The sequence below is a fragment of the Cyprinus carpio genome, chromosome B12, assembly GCF_018340385.1.
Source record: "Cyprinus carpio isolate SPL01 chromosome B12, ASM1834038v1, whole genome shotgun sequence".
Lineage (NCBI taxonomy): Eukaryota > Metazoa > Chordata > Actinopteri > Cypriniformes > Cyprinidae > Cyprinus > Cyprinus carpio.
Genome location: NC_056608.1, coordinates 6,519,601 through 6,537,430, shown reverse-complemented (window position 1 = coordinate 6,537,430; position 17,830 = coordinate 6,519,601). Strand labels below are relative to the sequence as shown.

The 17,830-nt window shown below is 34.7% G+C and overlaps 1 protein-coding gene across 4 annotated transcripts in view; it reads left to right on the top strand.

Moving 5' to 3' along the window:
- Nucleotides 1-17,830, top strand: part of LOC109099862 (exocyst complex component 6-like) — a 45,994-nt gene that overhangs the window by 18,484 nt on the left and 9,680 nt on the right. For 2 of the 4 annotated variants that reach the window (XM_042735088.1, XM_042735087.1), the window contains exons 9-19: nt 968-1,051; nt 1,138-1,184; nt 1,261-1,381; nt 4,788-4,859; nt 5,341-5,438; nt 5,538-5,643; nt 6,067-6,176; nt 11,965-12,076; nt 12,165-12,299; nt 13,198-13,377; nt 13,991-14,020. In XM_042735088.1, coding sequence (XP_042591022.1) covers nt 968-1,051; nt 1,138-1,184; nt 1,261-1,381; nt 4,788-4,859; nt 5,341-5,438; nt 5,538-5,643; nt 6,067-6,176; nt 11,965-12,076; nt 12,165-12,299; nt 13,198-13,377; nt 13,991-14,020 — 1,095 coding nt within the window. The remainder of the gene's footprint in view (nt 1-967; nt 1,052-1,137; nt 1,185-1,260; nt 1,382-4,787; nt 4,860-5,340; nt 5,439-5,537; nt 5,644-6,066; nt 6,177-11,964; nt 12,077-12,164; nt 12,300-13,197; nt 13,378-13,990; nt 14,021-17,830) is intronic. The other 2 variants (XM_042735090.1, XM_042735089.1) reach the window with 1 other exon arrangement.

Below are 17,830 nucleotides of genomic sequence, written 5' to 3'. Positions count from 1 at the left end.
AGGGCCACTCTTCAGCCACACCAAGAAGAGAGAGGGGACGCAGGTGCTTTGCGTTCAGAGAGATTGTATGTTTCCAGTTCTTTGGAAATACACTTTGCCTAAATTTCAGTCAAACCACATATAAACGTACCTATACATACAATTTCACTTCAGTTTCCAGCTGAAATAAACACTAGATGCAGCAAAACGACAACCACTTTTATTCCTTTTTTCACAAATTACAATAATGAGGCAAATAATTGAAAAAATAAAAGCTTCAACACAATTCCTTGCACAATACTATATTATGACCTCAAAATACTGTTACCATAGTGATTGATGTGTACATTTTTGATATTTGCATTGCATAACCTGCTTCATATGAATGGCTTTTCTGATTTAGTAAACTTGCCCACCTGATACAGCATTGCACTTGCGATGCGGAGTCCTGGAGTATGAATCCCTTGAAACAAACGTCACGAGACACCACAAAAGAGCTTAATAGAAAGCGTCGTTAAACAACAACAACTAGATAAAAAAGTTATTCAAGACAAACTTTGAAGTTAGCTTGAGAAAGCCTGACCAGAATGTTTGAAAAAGTTTTAAAACATTTAAAAGATTTGTTATTGGATTGCTATGCGGTTACTAAGGTACCCGGGGTGGTTGCTATGTATGTGGTTGCTAGGTTACCCGGGGTGGTTGCTAAGTTGTTGCTATGCAGTTGCTAGGGTACTGTGGGTGGTTGCTAGGGTGTTGCTCAACTTAACGAGTGAAATTGAAAATTAATTGCTAAAGTCAATCAGTGATGGAACAGTTTGCGTTAGAAAACATTCCGTGTCTTGGTTGCCTTATCCTGATTAATTGCAAATGCAGTTTGCTCTGGGGTAAAATGAACAGTTGCATGCCGTGCAAGTTGAATGCTCTTGAATTAATTAAATTAAATTTGATATTAATTTGTTTTTTAATGCCACATTCTGTTTCTTTATAGGGAGACAGGGAGACGTTTGAAAACTACTATAGGAAGCAAAGAAAAAAACAAGCAAGACTAGTACTGCAGCCTCAGTCTAACATGGTTAGTATTCATTGCTCTTTGTACAATCCCAACAGTTTGATTTGTTTTAATGTATTTTTTTTTTAATTGAATGTGTTTCACTTCAGCACGAGACAGTGGAGGGCTACAGGAAGTACTTTAATCAGATTGTCGGGTAAGTTAAATCTGGATTTATTTGTATAGTTTTCTCAAGTTGATGAAGTAAACCCAACTCCTCTCATGCTTTGCAGGTTCTTTGTGGTGGAGGATCACATACTACACGCCACACAAGGCCTGGTGACTAGAGCCTTCACAGATGAACTGTGGAACATGGCCCTGTCCAAAATCATCGCAGTGCTCCGCACACACTCCGTGAGTCCCGCACACACACACTTGTCCCAGTCAAGTCCAGCACTGCGGGGGATGCACTAAGGAGTCTCATGCAGAGATTTGAAATCCCCCTCTCTTTCTCTCTCTCCCTTGTGCTCTGGCCCAAGTCTCTTTTTTGTGATTGAAAGTTAGCTAGCAGTGGGAGAGAGCAGGCTTGACCCCTTTGTTTAGGCCGCAGGACTCAGGCTGTGAGCTTCAGCCGCAGGGTATTTGCATAATCCCTCACTGATTTACAACTGACTGGCCCTCCAAACACACTCTCAGCCCCAGCAGTTTAGAATATTCACAGTTAATCTGCTGTTATTGTTGCAATCTGTCCTCATTAGGCCCAACTGACCTCTCCATTAGATCAGATTGAATGGATCGCCGCTGAAAGGGCTCACCAGGAAATGCTTCCAATTATCATTCCAAATGCCTTGTTTTGAAAATAAACTTCACTGAAAGACACGACTAAAGCCCTCTTAGCTCCTGAGCTGCCTGCGCTGAAAAAAAAAATTGGTGTAGGATTTACTTTGAAACCATTTTCATTCAGAAATTCTGGGTAGTTTCACAAATAATTGCAGAGAAATGGCAAGGAGCATATTAAACATGTACTTTTGAATTAGAAAGACTGAAGTAGTAATTTCTTGTAAAATGTACTCCAGTAATCTTACATTTTTTATTTAAAAAAATTAAAATGTTAAAGTGTGAAAGAGTATTTTCTTGTATAGTTTTTTGTGTTGTTGTTATTTTTGTGGAAAAAAATTACAATGTTTAATACCAGACACCAGAAATCTTTAAAAAAAATGTTTTAAAATCTTTGTAATAATTAAAGAACAAAAAGTCATGGTGATTCACTGGTCAAAACACTTGGGAACCTTAAGTGTGTAACTCAAAGTTAAATACATGCTTTCAGGCTGCAATTATACACTCACAAAAGTTTTATTTTTTATTAAACCAACCAAAAAAATGACTAATATGATGATATATGAAAATATGATGTGTTTATCATGAGGCATTCCTGGAATATATTTGTTATCTTAAAACAACCACTATAATATTGCAGTTAGCATGTTATATTTTATCATTTTTAAAAAAGAAATTTAACCTGTAATAACCTAACAATCTTCCTTGTTCATTTGCTTATGTTCAACAAGTTCCAGTTTAATTAGATCTTGTGTAATTATATTATTTAAATAAAAAGTAAATAAATATTACACCTAAATATGAATTATATAAATATAAATTATGAATATAATAAATATTAATAATAGATATATAATGTAAAATAATTATATTTTTAAATAATATCATTATTTAATAATTACATCACACATAACCTTATAAATAATTTAAAGTAATGAAATTTAAATAGTATCCTATGAAAATATTCTACGTTCTTTTATTTGTTTTAGGGGTCATATATCCACGTGTGTGTGTTTGTGTTCTCGTCCAAATGCTTGTCAATGAAGTACATCACGTCCTGAAGTGTGGAGTGACGGCGTGTGTTGCAGCCTGACCAGTGCTTATTTAACCGTGTGATTTACGCACTCACTCCCCACGTCTGAGAGGCAGGCCACTGCGCCCTATCTAAATGTTTAACAAGAGAATCACACTAGTGCAAGGGGCTGTAAATCAAACCTGCAGCTCCTGTACAACCACTCTCACTATCAAACCCCACCAACCTGGAAGAGACTCGTCTGGCTCAAGGTTAAAGGCTCTGGAGATCTTTGTGGGGGCTAAAGCTGCTGCCAGCCTTATGTTAATGTTGATAGCGGTTTCTCATAGCGTAACTCACATCTGCAGTTAACTGTAAATTATTAACTAGTTAAAAACTTATTAATAATTGATTGAGAACGCCATTAAGTTGGCACGTTTCTTTTACCATTCCAGATAAACTTACTATATATATATATATATATATATATATATATATATATATATATATATATATATATATATATATATATATATATACACACATATATATATATATATATATATATATATATACGTATATATATAAGACAAATGTTATATTTATATATTCAATATATTTATGTACAATATAAAATATAAGAAAAATTTAATTAATCGCAATTAATCGTTTGACCGCACTAATGTGTATATATATATATATATATATATATATATATATATACATAATATATATATATATATATATATATATATATATATATATATACACCTCAGACGTATTTAAAGTCCCTCTTTTTGTTTGTATTTTTTTTTACTTATTATTATATTTAAATGATATTTCTAGTATTTATATTAATGTAATTAATATTGAGATGTACTATTATTTATTTACTTTTTATTTAAATAAATGAATTTGACCAAATTGAACGAACCTTTTACTTATTTTTAAAAAGTAAATAAAAAAGAAAGATAATAATGAAAAATCTAATTAACATTAAAATATTATTAAAATATAACCCAATAACTGCATATTATAGTGGTTATAGTATTCTTTATTGTTTTTTTCTTTTTAATTACCTAATAAAGTAAAAAGTGTGTATTAAAAGAGGGTAATAACATAAGTTCATCAAGACATCTTTAATTTGGCGTCTCTTCTTGTTATAGAAGTCGCAAAAAGAGATTTTTTTTAATGATGTAATGAAGTGTGTTGGAGTTTGGACACTTATTATCATAGATGCTCAGCGATTGGATCAGTGCCGTGTGGTTTCATATGGCAGTGCGTGGGCAGGCCAGTGTGCTCAGACATTGACTAATCCTGTCAGTAATCACTCCCCTGTCTGGGTCAATCACTGCTCTCTCCTATTTAAGCTCACGGACAGGCCTCCTCCATCAGCAGCGGGGGAGGGCTGGACAGCCTCATTTAGATGCTAATGTAACCTAAAGACTCATTAAGACACAAGTGTATTTGATCAATGAGTGACTGGCTGTGAGTTACCCATTTAGAGGTAAACGCTAAACCTAAACTGATCTGGTCTGCAGAAATGTGATTCATTGGATCTTGGATCCTGTGTTTGAATGGATTGATAACACAAGGTATTATTGTGCAGTTTTAGGGGTGAATCGAAGGAAAGAATGTCTGGCTCATATTTCAAACCAAAATTAAAAGAATGAAGGAAAATATATTTTGCAATAATATATTTAATTAAGTACAAACGTCATCCAGTTCTCCACACACACAATCATTCAAAAGTTATCAGTTAAAAAATATATATATCTATCTGTTAAATCTAAATCTATATATATATATATATATAATATTTCTTTATGGTAAATGACCTTCACATTTTTTTAAAAGATTCACCCATAAATGCTTTATGTTCTAAACACATTTGTGAAGACTGCTAATGTGAAGATGCACCATTTTGTTGTCATTCTTATCATTATCGTTATTTTTTTTTTAACCCACTAGTCCTACTGCAGTGATCCCGATCTGGTCCTGGAACTGAAGAACCTGATAGTTATATTTGCAGACACTTTACAGGTATTCTCCAACTTTGTTTTGTTTAAAGTATATCTGTCGATTTCACTTGAATTACACTTAGATTTTATTAATATTTATATCGAACATTAATATCAGGATATCTATATGCTGTACATTTTAAAAACTTCAGTTATAATTTCTGCTGCTTACTCACCAAACACTAACTTGACAATAAAACGTGGAACACACAACACTATCATACATTTATTTAACACGCATACTTATTTACATTTCAAATTTGCACATAACATACCTGTACATATAAAATTGTCTACTTTGTATATTGTGTTTTTGCTATTTTGTGCATTGTCTATTTTTTTATATTTGTATAATATTCTTTTTAGTGTGTTTTGTCTTGTCTTGTCACTGTCATTTTGTTGCACTGTGGAGCTTCTGTCACTAAAACAGATTCCTCATGTGTGTAAACATACCTGGCAACGCTCATTCTGATTCTGATTCTGTAATTGCCTTGGTTTTGTAGGGTTATGGCTTCCCTGTCAACAGACTTTTTGACCTTTTGTTTGAGGTTAGAGATCAGTACAATGAAACATTGCTCAAAAAATGGGCCCTGGTGTTCAGGTGAGCTGAACTACAACGGCATTGTTTCTGGTGTCAGTGAATTGATATGGGTAGATTCTGCATTATACAGTGACATCTGTGTTTCCTCTGCTGAAACAGGGATATTTTTGAGCAGGACAACTACAGCCCCATTCCAGTGGAAAATGAAGAGGAGTATAAGGCCGTGGTCAGTCGCTTCCCCTTCCATGATGCAGAGATAGAAAAGGTTGGAATAAATAAGATTTTTATGTTTTATTATGTTCTTTTTCTTTATTTTTAATGTATGAAGTCTCTTATAAAACATTTGATGATTTAAACAAACTGAATTCTGTTTTAATATATTTTAAAATGTAATATATTTCTGTGATGGCAATGCTGAATTTTCAGCAGCCAATAATCCAGTGATTTAGAAATTAAACTAATATGCTGATGGATATTCTAAAAGATTCTTTCCAAGAAAGCCATTTTTATTTTTATTTATATATATATATATATATATATATATATATTTATATATATATATATATATATATACACATATATATACATATATACATACACCAGTATATATTTGGAAAATGGGTTGTGAATATATGTTCTTATCAACTGGACATGAATCACCTTTTATTGTCTTTCTTTTTTTAATCAGCAACAATTTCCAAAGAAGCTGCCCATGTCCCAATCAGTGCCTCAAATCTACTCTCAAGTGAAGGAGTTTATTTATGCCAGCTTGAAGTTCTCCGAGTCACTCCATCGCAGGTGAGCAGAATCCACAACACCCATGAATCTACAGACAGAAGACATTCAGCAATTTTCAGTCTCATTCATCCAGTGTGCTTATTCTTGTTCAGAACAAAATGCAAATATTAATCGAAAATCAACTTTGGATGTAGAATCGTGTTAGCAAATACACAAATCTTCAATCCTTATCTTGCTGGATATGTCTGCTGCTTTTGGCACGGTTAACCACCAGAGTGTTAGCAAATACACAAATCTTCAATCCTTATCTTGCTGGATATGTATGAGTTTTACCTCTGAGATAGGTCCTTCAAGGTATCTTGGAGAGGTGAGGAGTCCAAGTCGCAACGCGGGGGAAGCGCGGTGGTACAGGGCTCAGTTCTTGGACCTCTTCTCTTCTCTGTCTACATGGCATCACTAGGTTCTGAAATTCAGAAACAAGGCTTTTCATATCATTGCTATGCTGATGACACTCAACGCTACCTCTCATTCCATCCTGATGATCTGACTATAGCTGCTCCCATCTCACCATGTCTAACAGACATTTCTTGCTGGATAAAGGACCATCACCTTCAACTCAACCTTGCCAAGACAGAACTGCTTGTAGTACCATCAAACCAATTGTTTCATCACAATTTCACCATCCAGTTAGGCACATCAACCATAACTGCTTCAAAAACAGCCAGAAACCTTGGAGTTATGATTGATGATCAGCTGACTTTCTCAGACCACATTGCTAAAAATGTCGGGTCCTGCAGATTTGCTTTATTAAACTTCAATAAGATCAGGCCCTTTCTTTCGGAACATGCTGCACAACTCCTTGTTCAAGCTCTTGTTCTGTCCAGGCTGGACTATTGCAGTACTCTCTTGGCAGGTCTTCTAGCCAGTTCTATCAAATCTTTATAATTAATCCAGAATGTCAAGCTCTTGTTCTGTCCAGAATGAAACCAAAAAGAATGCACGTCACACCTCTGTTTATCAATTTGCACTGGCTACCTATAGCTGCTGGCATAAAATTCAAGGCATTAATGTTTGCCTACAAAACCACCATTGGCTCTGCACTCCTTTATGTAATGGCACTTTTCCACTGCATGGTACGGCTTGGTATGGTTTACTTTTGGGGGGTTTTCCACTGGGTATGGTACCTGGTACTTTTTTTAGTACCACCTCGGTTGAGGTTCCATGTGAACTGTACCGTTACCAAAACATAATGTGTAAACTCTGCTGATTGGATGGAGATTGGCCAGAGAGAATCGTCACTACGTGTGTCACTGAACTTGCGACACAAACACAAAAGAACCGCTAGATTTAAATCAGCACAGCCAGCGAAGGATTGAACGCAACTGCTTTGAACGAGCACACCTTTTTTTAACTACCAAAAAGTTTCGTTGTCTGTTGCGAAAGTAAAGAAGTTCCTCTCATTGTCAGCAGAAGAGCGGATCCAGCGAGAGCTTGATGGAGTGATGCAGAATGAAAAAGTTTTTTTAGGAGTCATGGCAGTAGATGCGGTGCTACTATAACGACATGTGAATAATCCTGCCCACTATAAAGTGATACTAAACTGCAGTTGAAAATTCAAACTGTGTCGAGCCGAGCCCTGCCGTACCATACTGAGCCGTGCCAAGCTGAGTCGTACCACGCAGTTGAAAAGCGCCATAAATTCATAAATTCATACTATTGTGCCCTCTAGAAGCTTGCGTTCTGCAAGTGAACGTCGCTTTAATATATATATTATATATATATATTTTGTGGCATCCCAAAGAGGCACAAAATCACTTTCACGGACTTTTAAATTAAATGTTCCCTTCTGGTGGAATGACCTGCCCAACTCAGTCCTTAGCCATCTTCAAGAATCTGCTAAAAACATCTCTTCCATCTTTATTTGAACATTTTACTCTAGCAGTCTCTATTCTAATTATATTCTTTAAAAAAAATACCCCTATTAGACTTAGCACTCTATTAATTTACTGATTGCTTGTTATCTTTAAAAAAAAAAAAACACTAACACTAGCTACTATAATCTTTTTATATTCTATCCATCTTGTTGGTTTCTTTTTATTTATTTATTATACAATTCACAGAAGCAAAAAGGCCTCTAATACTAGCTTGCTCTATTCTTTTTCTATTCTATCTGTTTTCTTTTTATTTGTTATATAATTTAAAAAAAAACTGTACTGAATGTACTTCGCTAAAAAAGCTAACTGAGACTTGTTATAGCACTTGCATATCGTTACTCTTTTGTTGATTTTGAATGGTTCCATTGTAAGTCGCTTTGGATAAAAGTGTCTGCTAAGTGACTAAATGTAATGTAGCAAAACAACCAAAAAGAAGGCATCTAGAATCAGAATTTGGCAGGATTTGGCTTGTGAAGCTGTTATTGTTACATGACCTTCTCCATGGGAAGCCCTCATTTACTGTGCTGAACCGTCTTTAAAACCACCACCCTCCCCTCCACCCCTAGCCATCTCTTCTGCCAATATTTATTCTCTTTAAGCTCTGTGGCATTCGGCTGGTCGTTGTGAGGGGTCTGTGTTGTGCTAGTCACTGGCACCCCAAATTCTTTCCCAGAGGGTTAGAAGTGCACATAGCTGGAGGATTTTACCTCTCACTGTCTCTCTGAGGCAAGTAGCCACTGCTCAGCAGCAGAGATTAGTGGTTGACCAGTGGATCACCAATGCTGATATTTGCCTTTTTTTTTAAATATTGTAGTGGCTGCTACATTTTTCTCTTTGCCCAACAAGTTTCAAAAGGAAGACTTGTTTTATTTTGGCAACGCTGAGAACACTATCACCTGAGCTCTCATTCTCCATTTTATTTAGTTTAAATAAAATGGAGTCTTTGTTTAACTGTTTAATGTCTTATAAATTATTAGACAGAACTGTTAAACAAAGAAAGTAAATGAAATTTGAAAAGAATTGTTGCGTTTACTTTTATATTAATAATAATACAAAGTTAAGCAATACAATACTTTCTCATTTGCTGTTCTAATTTAGTAAATATTATGTAAAATAAACCGAAATTTCTTTAAATTGAATAGTCACATATTTTAACTAAATCTAAAAAAAAAAAATCATATTGATACATGTTTTCAAATGATTTCTAATGTAGTAAATATTATGTAAAACTAGTGTTGTCAGCAAAAGCCAAAAACACGGTTTGGAAAATGTATTCATCATGTACCCACTGATTATATAAATTTTGTAAATTTTGAACACAGAAAAGTTACGGACCGCAGCATTAAATTGAATAGTGTGATGTATATATATCAGGTTTATATTGGTCGGCGAAAGTTGCATATGAGTTGACTGTCTTCTCATTGTCCCTTTTCCACCAAAGTGGTGCAGTGCCACTCACCCAGGCATTTCCACAGAATACCAGCCAGACTGCTTTTGCTTTGAGCTGTGAGAAGAGTGTGAGGAGACCCACATGAGGCTGTCAGAGCACTTATGGATTGATCAAACAGTCTCTTCCCCTCCTGTCCCTTCACTAATCAATGCAAACGACTGCAGATTTCACACTCCTCTCTAATGCTTTCTTTGTTAAGCAAGCGATAATGAGCGACCTCTGCACCTCTTCATGGAGCGTTTCCCACCTGATCACTCCCTCCTAATCAACGCCTCACACTGAGGCACACAGTCTCCAACCGCAAAATCAACACGACCAGCAGTGTCCTGTAAACACTCACACCTTACAAGCGTGCTGGGCAGCAGTAGGGCTAGTTGTGGATCCGGTCAGTACTAATTGGTGCAGACAGCAAGCATACTGTGCCTTTACTCACCAATTGTTTTTGTCCATACAATGAAAGTCAATGGGCTCTAATGTTGTTTTGACCATGGCATTCTTTAAAATAAATTATTTTGCATTCTGCAGAAATAAAAACAAGTTGGGGGCATAATGTACAAAAGTAGAGATGTGAATAATTTTTTAAAATATTTCTTAGGGGTGTGGTTTTTTTCAAAACAATGTAGCTTTCCACTAACGAGCGAATTTTTCTAGCAAATAGCAGTGTAGAACGTCAACTACCATAATGCTACGCTGTATTTGAATTTTCTCTCTCTTGCTCAAGTAGTATCATGTTACGTGTCTACTTGGCAAATACATAAATAAATGGACAAAATATTGTTCTAAATTTAAACAACACTTTATGGTTGGCTTAAAAATTAGCATAGAATAGGAAATTGGTGACCTGGTGCCATATACTGTATGTGAACAAAATGCACGTTTTTGCCATTTGCAATGCATATTATGCAACCGTGGCAATATTTCAATCATTAAACAGTGTGACAAAACGTTGAAAAAAACACTTTAAGTGCCTTAATATATTTAAAACCATGATATTAAAGATTAGTAATCAACATATTAATGATGCATAGTTTACACAGGCAAGCAGATGAGGCTGAAATATGAACACAATCCTCTTAATGGTTCAGTGTTTTCCTTATAATTATTTTCGTGGGAAACCATTTAATGTGAAACTTTGCACATTGTGTTTATATTCTGGGTTTATCTTCTTGCCTGTATAAAATATACATCATCAATAAGGTGTTTACTGAATTTTGCCTTTTAATATCTGCATTTTACTACATTACTATTAATGCAATCTGTATAAAAATAACTGTCTGTCAGTGGAGCATAGCTTCGTTTTGCCCTCCAGGTGGGCGTTCCTATAAGGGTGTGACGTCATGTGAAAACTATAAATTGAAATAAATGTAAATTTTTGGTGAAAAATGCCAAAAAATGTAAATTTTATGTCCATCGATGATAGAATTTTTTTTTCTAACAATTTTCTTTAGAAAAGGGAAACCGTTTAATAATCTCACGCAAATATTTTGAGCATCCTGTGTTTTTTTCTTGAAATAGCCTTGATGTCCTCAAAATAACATCCTCTGAAATAACAATTAAATAAAAAAAAAATGCATTGAATTTTATCTATATTAAATTTATCTGAATAAAGTCTGAATAAGTGTTTTAAAATTCAATTTAAATGCTCTTAAAATGAAACGTTTTACTAACTGAACAATCCCTGCAAATAAAAAATGGTTTATCACCATGCATCAAGCATCATGACGATTTTTTTCTTTTGTGGTGGAGACTTTGGACACATTATTTTAAATGTCCTATTCTTGTCAGTATTTTATCTACAAAAAAACTAAAAATCAAGTCAGGAATCTTGGTGTGATTCTTGAGTCAGAACTTAGTTTCAGTAGTCATATCAAAGCAGTAACTAAATCAGCATACTATTATTTTAAAAACATTGCAAGAATTAGATGAATTGTTTTCAGTCAAGACTTGGAGAAACCTGTTCATGCCTTTATCACCAGCAGGGTGGACTATTGTAATGGTCTCCTCACCAACCTTCCCAAGAAGACCATTAGACAACTGCAGCTCATCCAGAACGCTGCTGCCAGAATTCTGACTAGAACCAGAAAATCTGAGCATATCACACCAGTCTTGCCTTGCCTTTCGATAACCTACTGTCAAGGAGTATAAAAATTGACTGTCAAATATGTTGAGTTCACTGTTATGGTGTGCAATATTTCTTAATGATTGCCATTCAAATATATAATAAAATTTAGTTTCACCTGATCAAGAAAAAACGTAGGTTGTTGTGATGAAGACTTTTTTAATAATTTTTTATTCTTTTTTTTGTTGGAGGATGATTATTTTTTATTTGCATGAGCTAACAATCCATGCAAGAGTTAACAATGTGTCCTGTCGCCTATGTGTCCTATTTATATTATGAGACATAATTAAAAAGTAAGTCTTTGTGCAAAGATTTAACATATTTCTTGGTTAACTTGTATTTCAGCTCAACTGAGATTGACGACATGCTCCGTAAATCCACCAACCTGCTGCTGACGAGGACGTTGAGCAGCTGCTTACAAAATCTAATCAAAAAGCCACACATAGGATTAACTGAGGTAACGTTAATGTGACGAATCGCCTCACTCTGTCTGCGAAGCTCAGTTCGAAAATAACGTATGCCTTACTTTCTGTTCTGTTTTTCAGCTAGTTCAAATTATCATCAACACCACCCATTTAGAGTATGCGTGTAAATATCTGGAGGATTTTATCACGAACATCACCAATGTTTCCCCGGAAACGGTTCATACCACAAGACTCTACGGGCTTTCCACCTTCAAGGTAAAAGTCATTCACAGACACGTTCTTTAATTACATATTTCACTCAGTTGATGACTGCCATGGGCTCACTGTGATCAGAGATCAGCCGTCTGGAGCGGTTCCCTCAGAGTAAAGCACAGTACAGGAGCCGCCTCAGGCTTCACGAACTGCATACTGAGCTTGTTTTGATGCTACTGTGTTAAATGTATCAAAACGGAGGTGTTATCAGGTGACCTTTTTTTGAATCATTAAACATGCAGCAGCATGTTAGCATTGCTCAAGTTTGATTACAACGAATTGCATAAGTATTCACCCCCAACCCTTTCCACATTTCGTTTTTTTACAAGGTGAAATTGCATACGATAAGGATTTTTTTTTAACCGTTTAAGGTCCACCACGTTTACCAGTTGATATGCCTAGAAAATATTTTTCAACCTCTTCGAGAATACTTTCTGCACCTTCACATTTTAAATCCCAAACACTTTGGATTTTACACACTGCCAGAAAAACGTGTAAAAAGAACTTAAACGGTGTGCAAAGTAACATAGCACTTTATTTCAGAAAGTATTTTTTCTACTCATTTTGTTGAACATTTGACTATTATATTCATGTGCAAGTTCAGGGTTTTGGTACTTGAAAGTTTCATGGTTCAGTGCACTTTAAAATATACAATGTGTATGTGTATGCTCCTGAAATATATGGTTGTTGGGAGTTTTTTACCATTTAATATGCAAATAATTGCTTGCCATTTGATATTCATGTGAATATTCTTGATTGTAGTGTCAAAAGTAAAACACATTTAAACGAGTTTATTGTTTCAATACTAAAAGCATCCCAGGAATCATTTATTAGTAGGTTGTTCCACTGTAGTGTTTGTACACTTCAGGAAAATTTTGAATGCATGGTTTCTAATTTTTAGGATGCTAGACATGCAGCCGAAGGAGAAATATACACCAAACTCAACCAGAAGATTGATGAATTCATTCAGCTGGCTGATTATGAATGGGGCATGGCAGAGTCGGACGGCAGGGCCAGCGGCTACCTCATGGACCTCATTAACTTCCTGCGTAGCACCTTCCAGGTCTTCACACACCTTCCAGTAAGTTCCATACCATCCTATTCATATGCAGTCTCGCCATGAATTTGTGGCCATTCTTCACACTTGAGTTCATGTAATGTTTGTTATTGCATGTGTGGCATCAATCAGTGTTGCATCTTTAGGTGATTAGATGATCATACCTGGGTGGAAGTTCAACACGTTTTCTAGTTTATGCCCTTCTTTTGACTTTCCACTGTTTGATATTAGGTGTAAATCAATGCATAAGTGCACAGGAATGTCATGTTTGGTGTTATAGGTGTCATTGCACAAACATACGACATCCATTTCCAAAACCAATCAAATCTCTTGTTTATTCCTGCACATAATCAACACAGACAACTCCCAGCCCATCCATTCACTGAGAACGATACAGCTTGCTTGCGTTTCTCTTCAGCTGCTCTGTCCTCTTAAACAAATTACTTTAACCTCCAGTTTAAGTTGGTTATGCTTTGGTTTCTCAACAGTGTAACATCTTTCCTGTAAGTGAATGTATTCCTTGATTTATTTTCTGCCAGGCATGCTTGGTTTTTCTGATTTTCCTTTGTCTGTCCATTTATTATCGCTATACTTTCTTTCCCTTTCCGTGTTTTATTTTCTTGGGGTTTCCGCTCAGAATAACAACAAAGATCATGCTGCGATGTCGGTAAGTAGACCTTCTTCGAACCCTAGAGGAGGAAGAGAAAAATTATGATAATTTAAAAGCAAAAAAAAAAAAAACCTGCATGTTCATGTCAGCTCTGTGGACTTGCTGCCAGCCTTGTTTTGCTTCCCTTTTCATGTGCAATACAGAATGTAATCCAGATCGATTGGCATGCTGCCCCGGATTTGCTTGATTTTGCCCATTATTGTCTGATGCTCATACAAGTATCTGCAGAACATGTGTGCCATTCTTACTTGAGATTCACCAACACTAGTCACAGTATTAAAGGGATAGTTCACCCAAAAATTATGTGGTTCCAAAAACATTTCTTTCTTTCTTTTTTCGGAACACAAAATAAATTCTATTGATGAGTATTTTTGCCCATAAAATGTATGGGGTCCAAACCTTATTGGCTTTGTTTGTATGGACAAAATTCTTTTGGGTGAACTATCTCTTAAATGGTCTCAATAATGAGTGTCTCTCAATTCAGAATGCTGCTTTATTAATTCTGCATAATGACACATTTTAACCTACTATCCTATCAGGACAGCTAGATGTCATTATATGTCAAGTATACTCATGTTACACAAACTCTATGTTAGCACAGCTAACTCGCTTCACACCAATTAATTTAATATATGCTGATTTAGTATAAACATAGGCCAAAAAAAGTTGTATTTGTGATTGAAAGAGATGAAAGCACAAAAAAGGTTTTTAAAACATAACCATTCAGCTCACGTTTTAATGAAACTTGCATGTTTTTTAACACAATGGGATGAGAAAATTGCTAGCCATTTTGTTAATCACTATTTCCAGTTCAGTTTTTATTTCCGCCGTTGTGATGGGTTCGGCCCAAATTCGAATCTCATTGGTCCAATAATCCACTTCATATCAGAGTTATTTTAGTATCATGGAGATACTATTATAAATGTTACTAATATTTTGAATTAGTTTTCATTTTTTATATTTCCCGTTTCTATTTTAATTTAAGTTGAGGTTTTAGTAATTTAGTGTTTTTGACATTTTATTTAGTTTTATCAATCTTTTTCTGCCTAAATAGTTTTTATTCCTTTGGGTTTTAGTTTTCGTTCTACATTAATTAAACGAATTGAAATATAATTTATTCCAGTTAACATTCATTTTACTTCAAGTAACAATTTTTTATGGTTTAAGGTTTTTTTTATTTTTTTATTATGAAATATAATAACCTGTGCCTTGCCTGGTTAGGACTTATATTTGTGGTGCCACATTTACATTTTTAGTGCAAAATAGTTGCATTTTATGAGCATCTTTTTAAGTGTTTATTTTATTATTATTTTATTTATTTTTTTGGTCTAGGAGAGCATCTGAAAGAGTTTTAAATGTGATGAGCCTGCTTTTTTAGTCCTGATTTTCAGAATGTTTTTGTATCTCTAGAAATCTAGAATAATGTCCATGCATTCTGAATTTATTGTCTTTGTGTTTTTTAAATATGATAACAGCATTGGTTGTGGTGCTTGAGTGTTTTATGTTGCTTACACATAAAATAATACAAGTGAAATAGTCTTGTTAATAGTGTGAGGTGTCTAATGGATATCATCACTGATAAGATGATAATAACAGGGGGTTCGTTTTTGTGAAGAGCTTTGTTTTAATTTTTTTGCTTTGGATAGAATAACTAAATGGAACTGTTTATTAATTTCTTTGCTAGTTATCAGCATGTACTGGTGGAGCAGCTGTTGCATGAGTTTTACGTGTGTTTAAGTGTTTGATGTCTGGTATTGCTGGATTTGACTGGTCTTTACAACCCTACTTATTTTGAGCGTGTCGGCTTGCATGAACGACTGCTGTAGATATGAGACTAGATGTTTCCGTGTGTTTGTGTCTGAATTGAAATCCATCAGATGGTGGATTTTCAAGAGATGCAAAACCTTTGTCATCTCCATTTTGTGTCATTACTTCCACTGATTTAGATTTAAGGTGTTAAGGATTGTTTTATGAATTATGGGAATGTATAAACATACACTTCCCCAGGTATCTATGTGCTTGCTTTCATACATTCACTTAAAAGTAGTTCATTTACTCACCCTCATGTTGTTCCAAACCCAAAGTTTTTCTGTCCTCGGTGAAACAGAAAAGAGGAATTTTTAAAGAATAACCAGGCTATTGTCAAACAAAGCTATATTATGATATAACACTAACAGAAGACTTAAACGTAGAGTATGAATCATATGGACCACTTTTTTGTTTTTTAGTTCTTGACAGACCCATTCACATGCACTACGGAAACAAGCACTCAATATATACTACAGTAGGCACATTTCCATTATAGATTTGCACAAAACGTTGGCGATATTTTATAAATGTCGATTAAAAAGTATTGCGAAATGACGGTGTTTCCATTAACCAATGTTATGCAACTAAAACATAACTTTTTCCTCTCGCGATAAGTCATGGCGATGGATTTTGGTGGGATTTTTACAGAAGCAGCGTGGAAAGCCGCTTCAGAAACACGCGTGGCGCTGCTGATATAAACACAAGCATTGACTAGAGTGGCCGCAATCAGGTTCAGTGGCCACTGTAATACGTGTGCAGTGTAAACTGTCTAAGCTTTAATGGCAGGAAAGCCCCTTATACTCGAGAGTAGCCACGTATAAAGTGTTTCTTGGAGGTTATAGTGCATTGAAGAATGATCATATGACTTTTTACATGTGACCTGTAAATGCGGAAAAAAAACGGTTCTTTTGCAGTTTTGCGAAATTTTCCTTTTTCGAATTGCCTGAAAACTGTAAAAACTTTTTTTTTGCCATATATGGGAGTTTTTGTGAAATTGATGCACTTCCATTAGGCATATTTTCGAATCGCAATTTGAATTTGCGCAATTTGAAGAGTAATGGAAACACAGCAAGTAATTTGAATTTTTTTTAATGATTTTTCAGTTTCGGGGGGGAAAAAATTAATTTAATAAAATTTCATAGCAAATTTTGAAATGTAAAAATTGTTTTAAAATTAATCCTATACCAAATATTTTTTCTGGGTGTGTATACTAGTCCCACCAGGATTTTGCTTTTTTTTTCTTTCAGATTTGTGCAGCCTAAAATTTCATAATTTGCTGTGGCTTTTCTCCAAAAATGGCTGCAATATTTGCTTTTTTTGTGTGTTTTTGCAGTGAAAACACCAGTTAAAATGATGCATGTTTGTAATTAGTGTTAGTGACAGTAAGATTAAAATTCTGTAAATATTTTCATGCGTAATTACTGAAACTGTTACGGCTTCCCCATGCACATGATAATGGTCACACCAGCAATGAAATACACATAATTATGTTTTTCTTAACATACAGAATTGTATTAAACACAATAGCTTGCACATTGTCACTGAATCAGTATTTAATCAGTGACCATATTATAAATGTTAAATTGAATAAATTATTTCATGTTTTTACAATTGAACAATTATATTGTATTTGATTTATATCGTCTAAAAAATATTTAAATAGTGCATGTTCAGCAAAATAATGTACTTATTTTAATCTAATCTAGGCTAAAGGTGAAATCAGGCGTTACGGGCGCAATACATATTGATTTATTAGTTAGGACTCTAATTTATGTATTGTTATTAGCTTTTTTTTTTATAAGATAATATAAGAAAAATTTAATGTGGGCTTGGAGCAATATTTTAGGGTGAAACTGCTCAGAGATACTTCTAAATTAGCTATTACTTTATGTTCCCTGAGTGGCACATACCCTGATACTAACTTTGGTTCATACTCTGAATTAATTAAGACTTTGAGATAGAAAAGCACTGATGCCGTGGCGTGTGTAGCTGAGGACA